The sequence below is a fragment of the Natrix helvetica genome (genome assembly GCF_964273705.1).
Source record: "Natrix helvetica genome assembly, chromosome: 5".
In the NCBI taxonomy this organism is placed as follows: Eukaryota; Metazoa; Chordata; class Lepidosauria; order Squamata; family Natricidae; genus Natrix; species Natrix helvetica.
In genome coordinates, this window is record NC_138551.1 from 58,374,195 (window position 1) to 58,391,846 (window position 17,652).

Below are 17,652 nucleotides of genomic sequence, written 5' to 3' on the forward strand. Positions count from 1 at the left end.
CTTCCCTTTTCCCCCGGCTGATTCCTGGGGCCTCGGGCGTGCCGGGTGGCTCGCAGCTCTCTGTTTCTCCCCCGACGACCTGTTTAAACAGAGCCGCAGCGCCGGCGGCTTTTTGCCGTGCGTGAAGACCGGCAGACACTTTATTTCGGCTGCTCCACCTTTCCCGTGTCGGCGAAGCCCTCGGCGGCGGTGCGAGCTCAGGACCGGAGCGCCAGCGGCTGTTGCCAGGCATGAAGACCGGCGAAAGATCGCCCACAAACAGCGATCACCTTCCCTGGGTCGGCAAGCCGTCAGAACGGCGGGGGAGACAAGCGACGGCACGCGCGCCATTTTAGCGGCCGTCTGAAGACCAAAACGGCAATCGTTAGCAGCCGGCGGCCATTTTGAACACGTGGCCGGGCCCACACTCGCGGGGCCTTACTGTACAGCCACCGGCGCAGAGAAGCCCGAGCTGAGCGATTCCCACCAGCGCGGGGCTTAGAGGCTACAGCGCTTCAAGAGAACAGTCTCTTCATTGCATATGGACACGTGAGTGGGGCGATGGCAGCGCGATCCGAGGTGACTCAAACTGTGACTACCCAGGCACAGGAAGACAAGTCAGGCCCCACGGCTCCAGCCAGGCCTCGAGTTTCCAGGCCTTCTGCAGAGGATCGGCCCTCTAGAGCTCTGCAAAGGGACGAGCTTAGGCGTTCCAGAGCATTTGAGAAAGCTATTGAGAGGGCGGAGAAGAAAAAGGCCAGGGAACCCAGGCCTAGATCTAGATCTCCCAGACCTGAGGCTTCTTGTCCTTCCCCTTCTGTTAACAGGGGGTTCAGTCCTTCTTCCCCCTCTGCTTCTTCCTCTAGGTCTGATAGGAGTGAGGGGCGGGGGGTTTCACCTCCACCACCAACTTCCCCTGGGACAAGGGAATTGGATAGGAATGACCCATTAGAGGGCCCCTCTGCTGGCCCTTCCAGGGGTAGGAGGCCTCACAGGGACTCGATCTCACGTGAATATGACTCTGAGTATGATGAGGAAGATCTAGAACGCCTGCCTGAAAATCTAAAGCGTTTAATTTCTGCAGGCATTTCCAGGGGAATAGCTCAAAGAGACAGGCCCTCCCGTCATAATAGGATTACTCCGTTTAGCAGATCCAGGTCTAGGGCTTCCTTACCCTCGCTCATGAGTGAGGTCTCCTCTAGGGAGGAAGCACGTCGCCAGGACGATTGGGGATTCTCTGAGGAAGAGGATGCGGCCACCGAACCGCCCACCTCCTCCAACCTATTCATCCAGGCCAAGTTTAAGCCCCTACTCAAAAAGGCCAGGAGGACCACCAAGGTGGGCACGGGGGACCCCACGGTGCCTCCACCCAGGGATCCGGATATGGTAATGTTCTCAAACACGGCCACCAATAAAGAGGAGATCCTCCCTTGTTCTTGGAAGTGGCCACCAGCCAGTGGGCTCGACCATCAAATTTTTCCCCTCCGGGCAGCAATGACCAGCGGGCTTATAACATGGAAAAGGCCTTTATACAGGCCCTCCAACTCCCGGTCATAGATCAACCTATAGCCGCCCTGGTCTCATCCTCTCCGGTGGTCTCGGGGGATGCGGCAGATAAGCTTAAATCGGAAGATAAGAGGGCGGAGCTCACCTTGCGGAAAAATTACAAGGCCTCTGCATGGGCAATGCGGGCGGCCGCCGCCGCCTCGTATTTTAACCGCACGACGGTGATGTGGCTCCGCCAACTCCAGGATCGTATCCCGATCCAGGATGATCGCATTCACCAGGATTTGACTAAAATTATGGCGGCGTGTCAGTATTCGGCTGATGCGACCCTGGATGCCATGAGATTCGGCTCCAGCGCCCTAGCTACCTCTGTGGCCTCACGCCGGCTCCTTTGGCTTAGGAATTGGCAGATCGATAATAAAGCCAAATGGGATTTGATAGCCGCTCCCTTTACGGGTCCCAACCTGTTTGGGTCTGCTCTAGACCCGATTTTGGTGGAGAATAAAGACAAGAAAAAGGTGATGCCTACCTCCACCAAGAAGTCCGAAGCACGCAGTCACCCGTATCGCAGGACTTCTTTTAGAAATTATGACAGAGACCAGGAGCCCCGCTTTCAGCAGTACAGACAGGACAGGCAGTACAACAGGCAGAACTTTCAGGATCGTTCCAGGTACCAGCCACAGTCCAAGCGGCCCTTTCGCGGGGGGGGGGGGCGGCGGCCGCCCCTTCCGCAGAGGGAAATGACTCAAATCCGAGTCATCCCATAGGCGGCCGCCTGGCGCTGTACGCGGACAAGTGGGATCAGATCACATCAGACGGGTGGGTCCGGGCGACCGTTCGCCATGGCCTAAGGTTAGAGTTCCTCTCCTATCCCCCGAGACGCTTCAAGGTGTTTCCCCCGGCTCGGGATCCGGAACGCCGTCGTCTCATGGACCTCGCCGTCTCCCATCTTCTGGAAATCAGAGCGGTGGAGGTCGTTCCGGAACCGGAGAGGGGACGGGGCTGCTATTCAAATCTCTTTGTAGTCCCGAAGACCTCGGGGGGTTGGAGAGCAATCCTCGACCTGAAGCGCCTGAATCAGTACCTAGTCTACAGGCGTTTCAAGATGGCCTCCCTGAAGTCGATCTTACAGGGCATTCGGAAGGGGGATTACATGGCCTCGGTAGATTGGACAGAGGCCTACCTTTGCATCCCCATTCTCCGGACTCACCGACGTTTCCTGCGGTTCTCCCACGAGGGCCGACACTATCAGTACCGGGCCCTTCCATTCGGCCTGGCCTCGGCACCACGGACGTTCACCAAGGTCCTGGCGGCACTGGCGGCTTACCTGAGATCCATTCCGGTGAGACTCCAGTGCTACTTGGACGACGTCCTGGTCCAGGCAGAGTCCCTTCCCAGAGCCAGGGCAGACCTCCAGCTGACGATCCAATGGCTCCAGACGCTAGGTTTCTCAGTGAATTTCCCCAAGAGCCACCTGTCCCCCTCCAGGCAGATCCTTCATCTAGGGACAGTAATCGATTCCGAGTCAGGGAGGGTTCGCCTATCCCCGGACCGTCTGACCAGTTTGAGACAGTTGATCACATCTATCAGGACAAAAAGGTCCGTTTCCATCCTGACCTTATCTCAACTCCTGGGGAAGATGGTGTCCTGTATAGGGATAGTTCCCTGGGCTCGCCTCCACCTGCGTCCCCTTCAGTGGGCCTTGATCCCAGCCCAGAAAAGGATGATGAGCAACTCTCTGCGGCCGATTCACTTAACGCCAGAGGTGAGACTCTCTCGCAGGTGGTGGATGTCCCCTGCACTGTGCCAAGGGGCTTCAATTTGGGAGCCGGAGAGAGTAACCGTAACAACGGATGCGAGTTTATTTGGCTGGGGGGCCGTGATGGGGTCCGACATGGCCCAAGGACGCTGGACTGCCTCAGATCTCAGCCACAATATCAATTGGCTGGAGCTCAAGGCTGCGAGACTGGCCCTCCGGACCTTTCATCATCATCTGCAGGGGCGACACGTCCTCCTGCTCACGGACAATGTAGCAACGAAAGCTCATGTCAACCGTCAAGGAGGGACTCACTCCCGTGCCCTGTGGCGGGAGGCACAGACATTGGGCCTGTGGGTAGAGAGGCACTTGGCCTCGATTACGGCGGAGCATATATCGGGGGAGTCCAACCACCAGGCGGACTGGTTGAGTCGGGCGACTCTGGACAACGGCGAATGGCAGCTGTCCCCAGAGTTGTTTCGGACGATCTGTCACAGATTCGGCTCCCCCCTGGTGGACCTGTTCGCCTCTCCCGGCAATGCACAGCTACCGAGATTTTTCGCCCGATTCCAGACTCCAGCGGCGGAAGGAGCGGATGCCCTCAGGACCCAGTGGCCTCCGGGTCTTCTTTATGCCTTTCCCCCCCTTCCCCTCATTCCCAGAACCATACGGAAGGTAGTCACAGAGAGGGCCTTTGTCATTCTATTAGCCCCATACTGGCCGAGGAGACCATGGTTCGCAGACCTGGTCCAGCTCTTGGTCGCGGATCCCTGGAGGATTCCACCAGAGGAGGTCGTCCTTCGTCAGGGGGTTTTGCTTTACCCAGAGCCGCAGTGGCTTCATCTGACCGCTTGGCTCTTGAACGGGGATTGTTAAGGGGGAGGAAGTTGTCATCAGGGGTCATAGCTACCTTGGAGGCATCTAGAAGGCCGTCCACGATCAGAATCTATAACGCCACCTGGGCGACCTTTGCGAAGTGGTGCAGTCCAAGAGGGTTGGATCCCGCTAGGGCCACGGTTCCGGATGTACTAGAGTTCCTCCAGAAGGGGCTGGAGGACGGGTTGTACCACAATATTCTCCGGCGACAGGTGGCGGCCCTATCCACCATCTTGGGGGAGGGATCCTCTACCCTCTCCCACTCCCCATTGATAAAGCGGTTTCTCAAAGTGGCGGCTAACATCCGTCCGCCCCCAGTTCATAGGTTCCCTACCTGGGATCTTACCCTCGTCCTGAAGGCACTGACGGGCTCCCCATTTGAGCCGCTTAGGACGGTGCACATGCGTCTCCTCTCGCTTAAGGTAGTGTTCTTAGTGGCCATTACATCGGCCAGACGTATTTCGGAGTTGGGGGCCCTTTCCGTTCGCAGCGACCTTTGCATGATCCACCAGGACAGGGTGGTCCTGCGTTTGGATCCTTCGTTCATCCCGAAGGCCAACTCTCTTTTTCATAGGGCCCAGGAGATTGTCCTACCAAATTTTTGTCCCAATCCAACAAGGGAGAGAGAAAAGGCGTGGCATCGGTTGGATGTGCGCCGGGCCCTCCGTATTTATCTGAAATGGACGGAGGGCATTCGTAGGACCGAGGCGTTATTTGTCTCGTTTCATCCGGGTTCGCTAGGCAAAAAGGTTTCGTCTTCAACTATTGGGAGGTGGATCAGGTTGGCCATAGTTGAGGCTTACGGAGCCTCGGGGAAGCCTCCTCCCTCGGGGATAACAGCTCACTCCACCCGTAGTGCAGCCTCCTCTGCGGCCTGGGCCACAAGGGCGCCCTTCGAGGACATATGCCGAGCGGCTACCTGGGCCTCTTCTACTCCCTTCATAAGACACTATCGCCTGGATGCTTACGCCTCGGCTGAGGCGTCATTTGGGCGGAGGGTTCTCCAGAGGGTGGCAGCTGATCCTCCCCCTGGGACCCAGTCTTCCCTCCCTGGGACGTAGCGTGGGTATGTCCCTTCAGTGACCCCTCCCTCCACTCTACTGGAAAAAGAACGTTGGTCTTACCTGAACGTTTTTTTCTGTCGAGTGGAGGGAGGGGTCACTTTCCCGCCCTAGTTAGCTAGACAGGGTCCGGGAGGGGTAGGATCGGGTGGCCCTGGGGGGCTTTTCCTTGTTTTTACATCATGCAGACGCAGACCGTGACATCGCGGAAACTGGGAGCCAACGGGAGAAGCCGAAGGCTAAGAAGTTTTCTCTCAGTCAAATGGACCAATCAGGCTGTGTTAACCCTTCAGTGACCCCTCCCTCCACTCGACAGAAAAAAACGTTCAGGTAAGACCAACGTTCTCTCTAAGCAGTTTGCAAAGTCAGCATATTGCCTCCAATAATATGTTGTATTGAAGGGAACAGGTAGTCCTTGGCTTAGTACCATAATTGTAACTGATATTTTGGACACTAAATGATGGTGATTAAGGAAGTCATCACATGAGTGGACCTGATTTTATGAACATTTTTACTGTAGTTGTTAAGCAAATCACTGTGGTCATTAAGCAAATCACATGGTTGTCAGAAGCCAGCTGGGAAGATTACAAAGCAGAATCACACAACCATAAAATGCTGCAACTATCATAAATGTGAACTTAGTTGCCAAGCATCCAAATGGTGTAATGGTCATAACTTTGAGTATGTGTTGAAAGTCACTTTTTCAAGAGTGTTGTAACTTTGAATCATTATTAAATGAGTGTCATATGTCAAGTACTATATATGTAGCTTTGTTACAGAACAACCATAAATTAAAGACAGCTTTTTGTTGACAACCTCTCCAGAGTTTGGAAGAATAATATATGTGTCAATCTAATAAATCAAGTACAATCACTATTATATGAGGTATAATTGTAACCTATTTTTGAAATCCATCCTTTTCGTTGTTCTAGAACAGTGATGGCTAACCTTTTTTAGATCACGTGCCAAAAGCGGTGTGTGCGCCGGCGTGCCCACACCTATATTGCTATGTGCATGACCCCAGCACATGGGCGGCTCCCCTCCCCGTACACATGCGCGGGTGACCAGTGCGAAACCCGTCCACCCCCCTGCGCTTTTGCCTTACTTTTTTCACCTTCCCCAAGCTCCAGAGCCTTACCAGAAGCCTCTGGAGCACGAAAGCTGGCCCTACAGCCAAACCGGAAGTTCACGAACAGACTTCCAGTTTGGCCGTAGGCCGTTTTTCGGCTTCTGGAGCCTTCAGGGAAGCCTCTTGAAAGCTCCAGAGGGCGAAAAACGGCCCTATGAGCAAACCGGAAGTGTGTTTTTGAACTTCCAGTTTTCCCTTGGGGCTGGTTTTTCACACTCCTTGAAGCCTCCGGAGGATGAAAAACTGCCATAAAATGGACCGAAGTCAGCTGGCCAGCACACGCATGTGCTCGAACTGACAGGACAACGCCTCATGTGCCCTAACAAATGGTTCCATGTGCCACCTGTGGAAACAGTGCCATAGGTTCAGCATCACAGTTCTAGAATCTAGAAAGTTAAAATTCTCAAAAGTGGTGTAAGGACTAACTAATGAAATAATTTCTGTGATACCCAATTATTTAAGTCAATATAAGAAAACCATGGTAATTTGTTATCTTTTATTGCTTTGTGTCTTCTTTATTTAATTTCCCTTCCTTTTTTTCATATGAGTCAGATCATAATGATTGTCCAAATCTGTAAGTACTTTCTTACGTGCGTGTGCCAATATATTAAAACCTGTTTTAGAATTTTCACTGATAAGTATTGAAATAAACAATTCTCTAATCTCTGTAATATTCTGAAGAAACACCTAACAACTAAACCTGCTACAAAGAGAGCCTAAGTGAGTAGATCCCGTTGGTTTAATTCTGAATGCCAGCAACTGAAAAAGAAATTGAAGGCAGCCATGAGGCTCGCCCAGAGGAATCCTATTGCTCATATACAAACTGAGATGTTGCACATAAGAAGGGAATATAAAAAAATTATAACATTAAAGAAAAAAAGTTTTGCCATTTCAATCTGGTCAGAACTCAGGTTGGCTGCTAGAAGTCATAACTCGGTAATATTTTGGCATTCTGTAGTAGGGTGTTCTGAAGGAACGGAGATTTGCATTTGACATACCAAACTGCTGAGGACTGGGAGAATTGTTACAAGTGTTTGTTTGCCTCCACGCAGCCTGCAGAGAAACTGTCTCTAAGCAGTGATCTTGTAAATTCTATTTTATATATTTGTGTATTAAATTATATTGTATATATATATATATATATCTTATCCTATAACTATTGTATTTACCTTACTCTAATTTTAAATTGCTTGTATAAGATTTTATTAGCGATATGTGTTTGAACCTTGTGCATTGATATGGCCTGTAGGTTAATCAATAAAGCTATCGTATGATAAATCAATTGAACTGAAATATTTTCATTTTAGCAGTTGCAATCCATTATGAAATATTGCCCAACTTTTCATTTTCTTGTTTAATATCTTCATTGTAGGCATAGGATTATTGATAAACATTAATATTTTGGTAATATTGATCCCTAAATATTGTGAACATTTATATATAATTGGAATCCCTAAATTGATTTTGAATTTGAACTTCCTTTTGAATTTTCCCTTCAAATGTCTTTTAAGTTCTTTTAATATGGTTACCTGAATGGGAGGTGTTCAAAAGAGTCAGAACCACCTCATAAATTTCAGATTAGCTCTTATTACCTAATTGTATGACATAATCTGTTCATTGGTTCTGTTGTCAGAACTACAGTAGCTACATCGAATAATAAAGATGACAAAAACAGTTCAATCAATTACTATAGAATTTTTCAAAGAATAAGAGTAATCACTGTTTAGTTTTATGTGAGCTTTGGTTGTCCACTATACAACCTGTGCCCTGGTTGAATCATTTCAGAGATATTTCCATATCTAAACAGAAACAGAATGACCAAAAGTGTGCAAAATAGCAGTGGGAGCAGAATGACTTCCAACTTTCTGCTGGCTTCCCTGTTCTGTTTCCAGGCTGGAATCTGGAAGGAGACATCAGAAATTTCCCTTTCCTTCCTAGCAGGTAAGTAAGCGGTTGCTCCTGTGGGTGGGAGAGAGAACAAGAGATTGTGAAAGTGGCTGGGAAAATACCACAGAATGTTGAAAATGAAGCTCAGCAGCCTGTAGCACTGAAGCAGCCCCAACTTCCTCAAATTTCATTCCCTCAGGATTCATGACTTCGAAATGTTAGATAAGCTATCCCAGTTGAGATACCTTGTTTCAAAAATTGTCGCGACACCTTTTAGACAGGAAAACATGGCTCCGTCCCTATGCTGAATTCTTCCTGTTCGTAGGTTCCGTGAGGGGCCAAAGCTATCCTGGAAGAGTGATGAAGCAAAGAGTGGCACCCTGTGAGATTGAGGAGAGTCACAATTCTCCTGTAATCCCAGGGTTCACTTTTCCTGTCAGCCATGACAAAAAGAAGCAGCAGCTAAAGATGGCTGCCACAAAGCTGGGACAACTGGTGACCATCTAAGACTGGTGCTGGAGCGAAGCAGGTGAACAGTGGCTGGATCTGGTTTTTTGTTAAAATTTAACCCCGAGGAACAATTTAGATCCATTTGCTCAGAACTATCTGTAAAAGCGGTGTCCAAGCATTCTGAGAAACTCCAGGTGGGAAGTGAAGGGCGTGGGAGAGAAAAATAATAAATTTTGAAAAATACAGAAAATTGGGCACTTAAACCCTAACTGGAGAGGTATTTTAAAATGCTGGAATCGTTTACTTACAAAACTTATTCTGCTTTCATGATTGGTTTTTTAACCAAAAGTATGCTTGATTAGTGGCAATACTGAAACTTAAGCTGCAACTACCACCTGCTGACAAAAGGGAAAATTACAGCCTTGGAAGACCTGCATGAAGAATTGTGAAAATATCGATGGGATTATTTTTAACCAACCTATGAGTACTGGAAATCCAGATAAGGATCCCTGAATGATACGTTAGAAGATTGAACTTGTAAAGGGGATGCAAAGAGACTTTGTATAAATTTTGCGTTTATTTAAATGGAACTGACTGTTTATCCACGGAATACAAAGAAGTGGGACTAGTTTTTTTTTAATCAAATTTTGTCCAATAGTCCAAGAACTATTTATCCAGTTCTTAAGTTGTCTTGAAGGAGAACTTACGAACTGGATAAATAGTTCTTGGACTATTGGACAAAATTTGATTTAAAAAAAAATAAAACAAGATATCTTATAAGGCAGAAATAGGTGGAATTTTGAAGGAGATAATGTTACTCAAAAGACCATGGAAAAAGGATTTAAGGAGATAATGGAAAAAATGGAAAATACCATACAGGGGATGATGAGTAAAGAACAAGACGGCCAGGAAAGTGAGGAGTCAGCAGAAGAAACGAAAAAAAGAAGACCAATGGAAATAACAGTGATTGATGAATTAAACCAAGGGGAAATGTATTAAGAGAGTTGGAAGATATGTTTGAAAGGGAGACTGGAACCTGGGCAGAAAATTTGGGAACTAGTCAGTGGAAGAGGGTAGAGGTGGGAGAAATACTTTGGTTGAATAGCCAAAAAACAGATTTTGACAGAGAGGAATTTGGGAGGCAAGTTAAAAAAAGCATAGCAATTCTGAAGCAGGCAAGAGACAATGGATAGATTATTTTTCCTTTTTGTTGTTCTTCTGACTTGTTTCACTGGAAAGAAAGAAAAAGCTTCTAATAAAGGGTAACAGGACTAAAGCTAGAATAAGTGATAGAAATAGGAGGAATATTGGTGTATGCATTTTTATATAATAAAATAAAAGTAACGATAAAACATGGAATAATTGAATGATAGATTGTAATCTAATATAAAGGTGTATTATTAGACAAACAAGTTGATTGAATGTAACAATTATGATTAACTTCATAAGTTTAAAACTTATAACTTTTACTTGTATTAGAATGTATGGCACCCAGGTACCACACTGTTCACATATTCATTTTATACATTTGTTAAAGAAAAAATTAAAAACATTTAATTTTAAAAAATTAAAAAATTTCCCCCTATGGTAACTGCTTCACCCATAACAATGAGAGTTTTAGTAATATAGAGATAAATGTGACCAATCATATTACTAAGCCTTAAATTTATATTTTTGTAACATAGATACTTCTCAACTTAACCCTTTAGTGACTGTTTGAAATTAACAGGACAGAAAAAGAGTGAATTATGACTATTTTTCATGCTTAACGACAGTTGTAGCAGTCCCATGGTCACATGATTAAAATTTGGATGCTTGGCTATTGGTTCATATTTATAATGCTTGCATTGCCATGTGATCTCCTTTTGTTACCTTCTGACAAGAAAAGTTGATGGGGAAGCCAGATTCATTTAAGAACTGGGTTACTAACTTAACAACTGCAGTGATTCAATTAAAAGACAAGAAAGGTCATAAATGGGCCAAATTCACGTAACAATTGTGTTCCTTAGGAACAGAAATTTTGGGCTCAAATAAGTACAGGACTAACTGCTTATTTAAATAATAATTTCAGAGAATTGGGAACTTTAAATATATCTAGGAGCATATTCATTTTGCCAGTTTGTGTAATAATTGTTTACTAACAGGGAGAATATATGTGTTTTTGGAATAAAATCAAAATTGATCTATGTGAGTAATTTTATTATTACAATTTATTACAGTCATTTTAGGTTGTTAGCTAATAATTTCTTGTAGGTTTGAAAAGCTATATTAAGAAGTGAAATGATCGTCTAAGTCTTTATTCCTGAAAATGTTTACCTAGTTTAAAGATTACAGCTAGTTTCCAGGACTCTGGTAATGGGTCTCCAATGCAAGTATTGTATAAAAGTAAAAATTCAGAAATATTTAAATGTATTATTAAATTGTTCTATGCATCAGAACCAGGAGATTTGCCATTTTTAATAATTTTAAAGATTTCAAAATATTTCTGAAACAGCAACAGTGGTTCTGGGTGGCTTAAATCTTTATTTTAAATGATCAATTTTTAAAATAATTAAAAATAATGATTAAAAAAACTATTATTTAATAACTATAAATTAAAATAATTTAAAATAATAATTTAAGAATATAATGGTTGAAAGAAACATTCAAATTCTCTTATAGCTTTGGTTTTTCTATAACTGTTTGACCGTTGCTATCTTTAATTCCAATATGCTTTTTTCCTTTAGGATCCCCCCCCCCCCCGGCGTTTATTTAGAAGTGTTCTAGGAATTCATGACATGTTCATCGCATTTTGCTTAATAAAAATAATAATTGAGTGATTGTTTTGTAGCTGTTTATAAGAACTAGCTGACCCAATTTTCTATAGTTCTTTAGCTGTACTATTTTTTCAGCTGGATTACTCCCACGAAAAGAGTTTTTTAGATTGAGAAGTACAACCTGTATAGTTGTACTTTCTCTGAAATATATTTATTCAAGATTGGAACAGTGAAGTACCATGCATGTTTGAAACAATCTTTTTTCAAGTGGAATCTATCCACCTTGCAGGCTAGTGAGAATAAAAAAGAAGCATTTTATGTATTTCTGTGCAAAATCTTTAGACTCTGAGATGTATTTAGCTCAAAGCTGCTTTTTCCAACTTGAAACAGTCTATTCCAAGTTAAGAATACTTTTTTAAAAATTTACCAGAAATATTCCAGTAAGAACTCTTGTCAGACTGTCAGATTGAACCTTTTGAATTTGAAATATTTTGCACACTCTTTGATTAATATTTAAACTCCTTGGTTCAGTTGTTCTGGGACCACCATATATGGCAGTTCTTTTTTGTTCCTTGCTGTTCCAGTCAAAAAATGTATGTGTTTAGGAGAGCTTTGGGGTTCCCATTTCCAGTCATGTTGGCCTTCACTCCTGCCCCTGCTTAAATTAAATGATTAATATTATTCTTAGAGATTCTGTTTTGGACATATTGCTGAATTCTGGTTTAAGCAAGTCCAGATTTAGATGCTAAAGCAGCATATAAACAGCAGTATTATCAGCTAGATCAGCTAGAAGTTATACTGCCACAACGTAATAAAATTTAAGTGAAATAAACTTGCAATTGAACTGAACATTGTGCTAATGACTGAAATTATTCTTTTTAGTACAAATAAAGCTGAATATCGTAGAAAATCATTGGATGAAAGCAATAAAAAGGTATGGTGAGAGGAATTTTCTTCTGTGGTTGAGAAACTTCATTACACTATTCTGATGATGCCTGCAAATTAATCCTTTCTCTTTGTAACACTTTTCTCGTTTAAAATTATGCATTTAAGAAGGGCTGATTCAAGCCGTCTAGTCTACCATGCCCTGGCACAACCAAGAATCATAATATCCTTGATAAATAGTTTTCAGACATCTATTTCAGGACAATCAGTAAAGAGAAACATACCACTTTACTGAAAAATTGCTCTTCTTACCGTTAGATCATTTTTTCAAGTGGATTTTTTCTTCCTAGAACTTAAATTATTCCATGAGAAAGCCAAACCTTCAGAGTAATACCATTTAAGGCACTGGAAAGAGCTATAATTTTCCCATTCTATCTTCTTAAGGCTGAACAGGCCAAGGTGCTTCAGTCTTTCTTCACAGGATGTAGTTTCTAGAGTTTGATAACACTTGTTGCTCCTCAGTGAACCAGTTCCACTTTTTCAGAAATTTTAAAATGCAACCATCAGAACTGAATACATATTCAGGTTGCGATATGACCAAAATAGAATAAAGGAAAATTGATAATTTCCTGATTTAGAAAGTACATTTCTCTTAATGTAGTATAAAAAATACATTTGCCTTTTTTGCAACAGTAAGTAGCACTGCTGATTGGTTTATTTCACTTTCACCTACTATTTTAGTGGAGCCAGATGGCTCAGCAGTTCCAGTTCCAGAACTTGTCGGATGGAGAGCTGAACCCGGGTTTAAGACATGAGCTTCATTCAATGTGATAAACTCTCATTACTTGGCTCATCTCCTACCCACCTACCAATTTGAAAGCATGCAAGTGCGAGTAGATTAATAGGTACCACTTCGGTGGGGAGGTACCAACATTCTGTGCGCCTTTGTAATATAGTCATGCTGGCCACATGACCATGAAAATTGTCTGGCTCCTTGCGCCAAGAAACTGATATGAGCACCGTGCCCTAGATTCAGACGTGACTGAGAGGAAAACCTTTACCTTTTCTATTTCAATATCTTTTTTGCCAGTACATGTAGTCCTTAACATATACCATTCATTCAATGACTATTCAAAGTTACAACAATGCTGATCTAAGGGACATAAGCCCAGAAGAAAGAAATAAGAATTATTTACTTAGTAAATGTTAGCTTATACTCAAAATTATAATTCCTCTTATAAATTCATCAATGGTTTATGTTCCTTAGATGAGTCAATCTTTTGAGTTCTTTTAAATAGAAAATGGGATGATTATTCATCAAATGTAAACCTTTGCTTCTAACAGGAAAATATATTACCAGCAAATACTAAAAATGTAGCACAAGGGAAGAAAATAATGCTATCTGATCTGAATAATTTAGGACTTAAGAAAAATATGACAATCAAAGTAAGTTCTGATTTTACATTTCAATGTATTTTGTATAGTAAGGTCCTCGTAGCTACAAAGATCTAGCTAAATTAATACAAGTAGTTCTAACTTAACAAATTTTTACTGTTAATATTCAGTGATAGTGCTAAACAAATGGTAGTTACAGCCGTCCTTAAAGTTATGGAAGTTGCAACGTCCTTGCACTTGATTAACATTCAAATGCTTGCCGATCAGCCTACATTTCAGTGCACACTTCAACTTCTCCCGCCTGCCTATCTATCACTTCTCCCCCCCACCCCTCCCAGGCCTCCCTATTTCTACCTTTTGGAACACCCTAAATCTGTCACTGCTGCCTGCCCTCCCTTCCTCCAGTGACCTTTGTTGTATTCTGCCTTCTGCTGCTGGTCCAAGATTGCAAGGCTTTGCATAGTCCTGGCTGCCTTTGCCTGGGACCGCTATCACGTTTCCTGCGCTGACTGCATCCAACTGCCTCTTCTCTGGCCAGGCCTGGCAAGTTCCTCTTTGGCCAACAAAGCTCTGCTGTACTCTGAGCCACACCCTCACCCAATGCTTGGATCCCAGGTCAGCAGAGAATGGAAGGTAACAGTGAAAGTCATGTGGCGGCAGCAGGGAGAAAATGGCAGAGCAGGCTGCCCAAAGAATGGAGATGGGGAAGATAGACTGGTGAGAGGAACTGAAGTGGAGGCAAGGGCAGGGCAGTCTCCTATACCAAAGGGACAGCACCACACCTGGCTGGATAATGATTCTGTAAAATTTTAATTTCATTCTTGATAAGAATTATTTAAATTTTTATGCTTTGAGTAACTTTGTTCATGTATTCAGTTGTGATAAATATGTACTTGATTGAGTAAATCTAATGTTAAGACAAGCTTTCAATAATAGTTTCTTTTCTAGGGTACAATAACTGATTTTAATAATCCTAGTGAATTCTACATACAAGTCAATTCTCCTGAAGTTCAAAGTAATATTAGAAAACTAACAGTGAAACTGAAAAATTACAAGGGAATTAATCAAGAATATACTCCTGTCAAAGGAGAAGTTGGTGTTGCAAAATATTCTCTGGATCAGGTAAATTAACTTTAGAATAGACATACTGACCATTTAGTGTTTTGCAAACTATTGTAGATGTCAGGGCTTCCACTTGGGGGTACAGCAAGTTTCAGAAGAGGTAGGGCCACGTTGGCATCTCTTTAATTTAAGTATGTATTTTCCTGGAATTTTGCAAGATGGAAGGCAGGAAGAGAAATTATTTAAGTAGATACTAAATGTGGTGTATACACAGGGCGTTCAAAAAGTATCTTTTTGACTGAACAATTGTAGGTGCTATCCTGAAGTATAGATTACTAGCAATATAGCATTTCTTTTTATATCAGGTCAATAGATTCATATTTATTTTTTGACTAAGCATAATTGTGTTTAATGGTTAGTAACTTTTAATTTAGCCAAAGCAAGAAATGCCATAGAAAATTGCAGCACAAAGTTCTGGTTCCTTTTTTACAGTAAAATAAAAATTGATACTGATAAAATTAAGAGAGATAATTCTAATCTTGTTTCTGTTGTTTAAAATAGGTGTCGCCTGAAATATTTCACATTATTTAAGTGTATAAGTAATATTGAAGTTAATATAATCCTATATGGCCTATTGAACGTATGGGTCTGTATGTTAGGAAGAACAGATTATTTGATTTGCTTCCATTAACTAAATGATTTAAATATACAAAATTATACTGTGAAGTAGTGTTTGAATTGAAGACAACTAGTAAGATCATAGTGAAAAAAAATTCTGCAGCTAAGTAATTTGTTCACATTCAGACTTGGTGCAGGGTACTCATAAAAGAGATAGATATCCTTACAAAGAGCACTGAAGTACTGTATATTGACTATGGAAAAAGAGAAAATATACTACTACACAAAATTAAAGAATTGCATAAAGATATTTCACAGATCCCACCCTGCGTAAGTATAAATTTAAATATCTAAGAAACTAAGGAAAATGTACCATGTCTGAGAATATGTTAATATCCAAATTTTGTTTTCAAGACAATATAACCTGGTTTTTTTATTTTTATTTTTTATTACTATTATTTTTTATTGTTTTAATTAAACAAAACACACACACAAAAACATTCTTCATTACGTCTTCCAGAAAGCATGTTGATTGGTTACAAATAAATTTCGTGCGTTACTACAATCATTTTTTATATTTCATTCATATTGAATTGTACATTTTAAATCCAAAATCTTTATAACCTCAATATACCATCATTCTCATTTAACTATATTTGTTTAAGCGTGCTTTTGTCTAGAATCATTTATATTTATATTATAATAAATCTAGACAAAAATTTATTACTAGAATTTATAAGTACCCAGGAGAGATTACATCTTTATAACAAAATCTAAACAAAAAAAATATTAATAAAATTAGTAAATCTTTTCCCCAGGTCCCATATTATAGTTTATATCCAAATTGTTTTTATCAGTTAGAGTTATTATTTCATTATTATTGTCATGATGGGTTATCTGTTAACGAATAAACATTTTAAAAACAAAAACATTCTATAAGCATCTAGAACGTTCTACTTATTAATCACCAAAAATTAACTAAGTTTTTATTTTTATTTTTATTATTTTTTCCCCATACAATTGTGTTTTATTTGGGTTTCACCATTCTTAACTTTTTATTTTACCCATAACTATTATTTTTGAGTTTTGTTACATTCCTTCATTGATTCTTGTTTCTTTCCTCCATCTACCTATACCATTTATCCCATATCTGGTAGAATTCTGATTCTTCTTTTCCTTGAATTTCTTTAGTTAGTTTGTCCATTTCAGCACAGTCCATAACCTTTCTTATTATTTCATCTTCACTTGGAGTTAGTTTGTTTTTCCATTTCTGGGCAAAGGCAATACTTTCCACCATTGTTATATGTAGTATTAAATACTGGATTTCTTTTTTGTATTTCGCAGACATTATTCCTAATAAAAAGATTTCCGGTTTCCATTCTATTTTAACTCCCGTTATTGCCTCCAGCCAATTTTTGATCTTTTTCCAAAACTTTTTAGCCTCCTCACAGGCCCACCATAAATGGTAATACGTTCCGTGTATCGATTCACATTTCCAACATTTTGGGGAGGTATTTGTTGATATTTTAGCTAACCTTGTTGGTGCCAGGTGCCATCTATAAAACATTTTGTACTGGTTTTCCTTGTATGCAACTGAGAGTGTCATTTTTATTATTTATTTATTTATTTATTTTCAAGATTTATAGACCGCCCCCTCTCCCCGAAGGGACTCGGGGCGGTGTACAGGCATCTCATTAAAAACCAGATAAAAAAAATAAATACCCTTAAATACCCTTAAAATCGAATTAAACCTAACAGCTGTACAGGATAATAAAAGTTAAAAATCAACCTAAAAACTAACCCCTAAAATTTTAAAAATGCAGACTTGAGGGACTAAGCTGGGATTAGGCCAGGCCGGCTAAATTGAACAGGTGGGTTTTAAGCTTCTTACGGAAGGAGCGGAGATCGGTGGTGGTTCTGATATCAGGGGGGAGGTCATTCCAGAGGGTCGGGCCCATCACAGAGAAGGCCCTACTCCTGGGCGTCGCCCGCTGGCACTGCCTAGTGGACGGCACCCGGAGGAGTCCCTCTCTGTGAGAGCGGATCGGCCGAAGGGATGTATGGGGCAGGATACGATCCCGCAAATAACTAGGTCCTGTGCCATGGAGCGCTTTAAAGATGATAACCAACACCTTAAGTTTGTTCCCCAAAATTTTTCCCATTTGTCTAATTCAATATTATATCCAAAGTTCTGCGCCCATTTTATCATTTGTTCTTTCACAATTTCCTCCTCCATTTTACACTTCAGGAGAAATTTATATATTCTCCCTATCATTTTTCTATCTGAGCTTT

At 42.1% G+C, this 17,652-nt stretch overlaps 1 protein-coding gene across 6 annotated transcripts in view; it reads left to right on the plus strand.

Moving 5' to 3' along the window:
- Positions 1 to 17,652, plus strand: part of TDRD1 (tudor domain containing 1) — a 59,373-nt gene that overhangs the window by 5,186 nt on the left and 36,535 nt on the right. For 5 of the 6 annotated variants that reach the window (XM_081955654.1, XM_081955656.1, XM_081955657.1 and 2 more), the window contains exons 7-10: positions 12,283 to 12,334; positions 13,630 to 13,731; positions 14,629 to 14,802; positions 15,547 to 15,690. In XM_081955654.1, coding sequence (XP_081811780.1) covers positions 12,283 to 12,334; positions 13,630 to 13,731; positions 14,629 to 14,802; positions 15,547 to 15,690 — 472 coding nt within the window. The remainder of the gene's footprint in view (positions 1 to 12,282; positions 12,335 to 13,629; positions 13,732 to 14,628; positions 14,803 to 15,546; positions 15,691 to 17,652) is intronic. The other variant, XM_081955659.1, reaches the window with a different exon arrangement.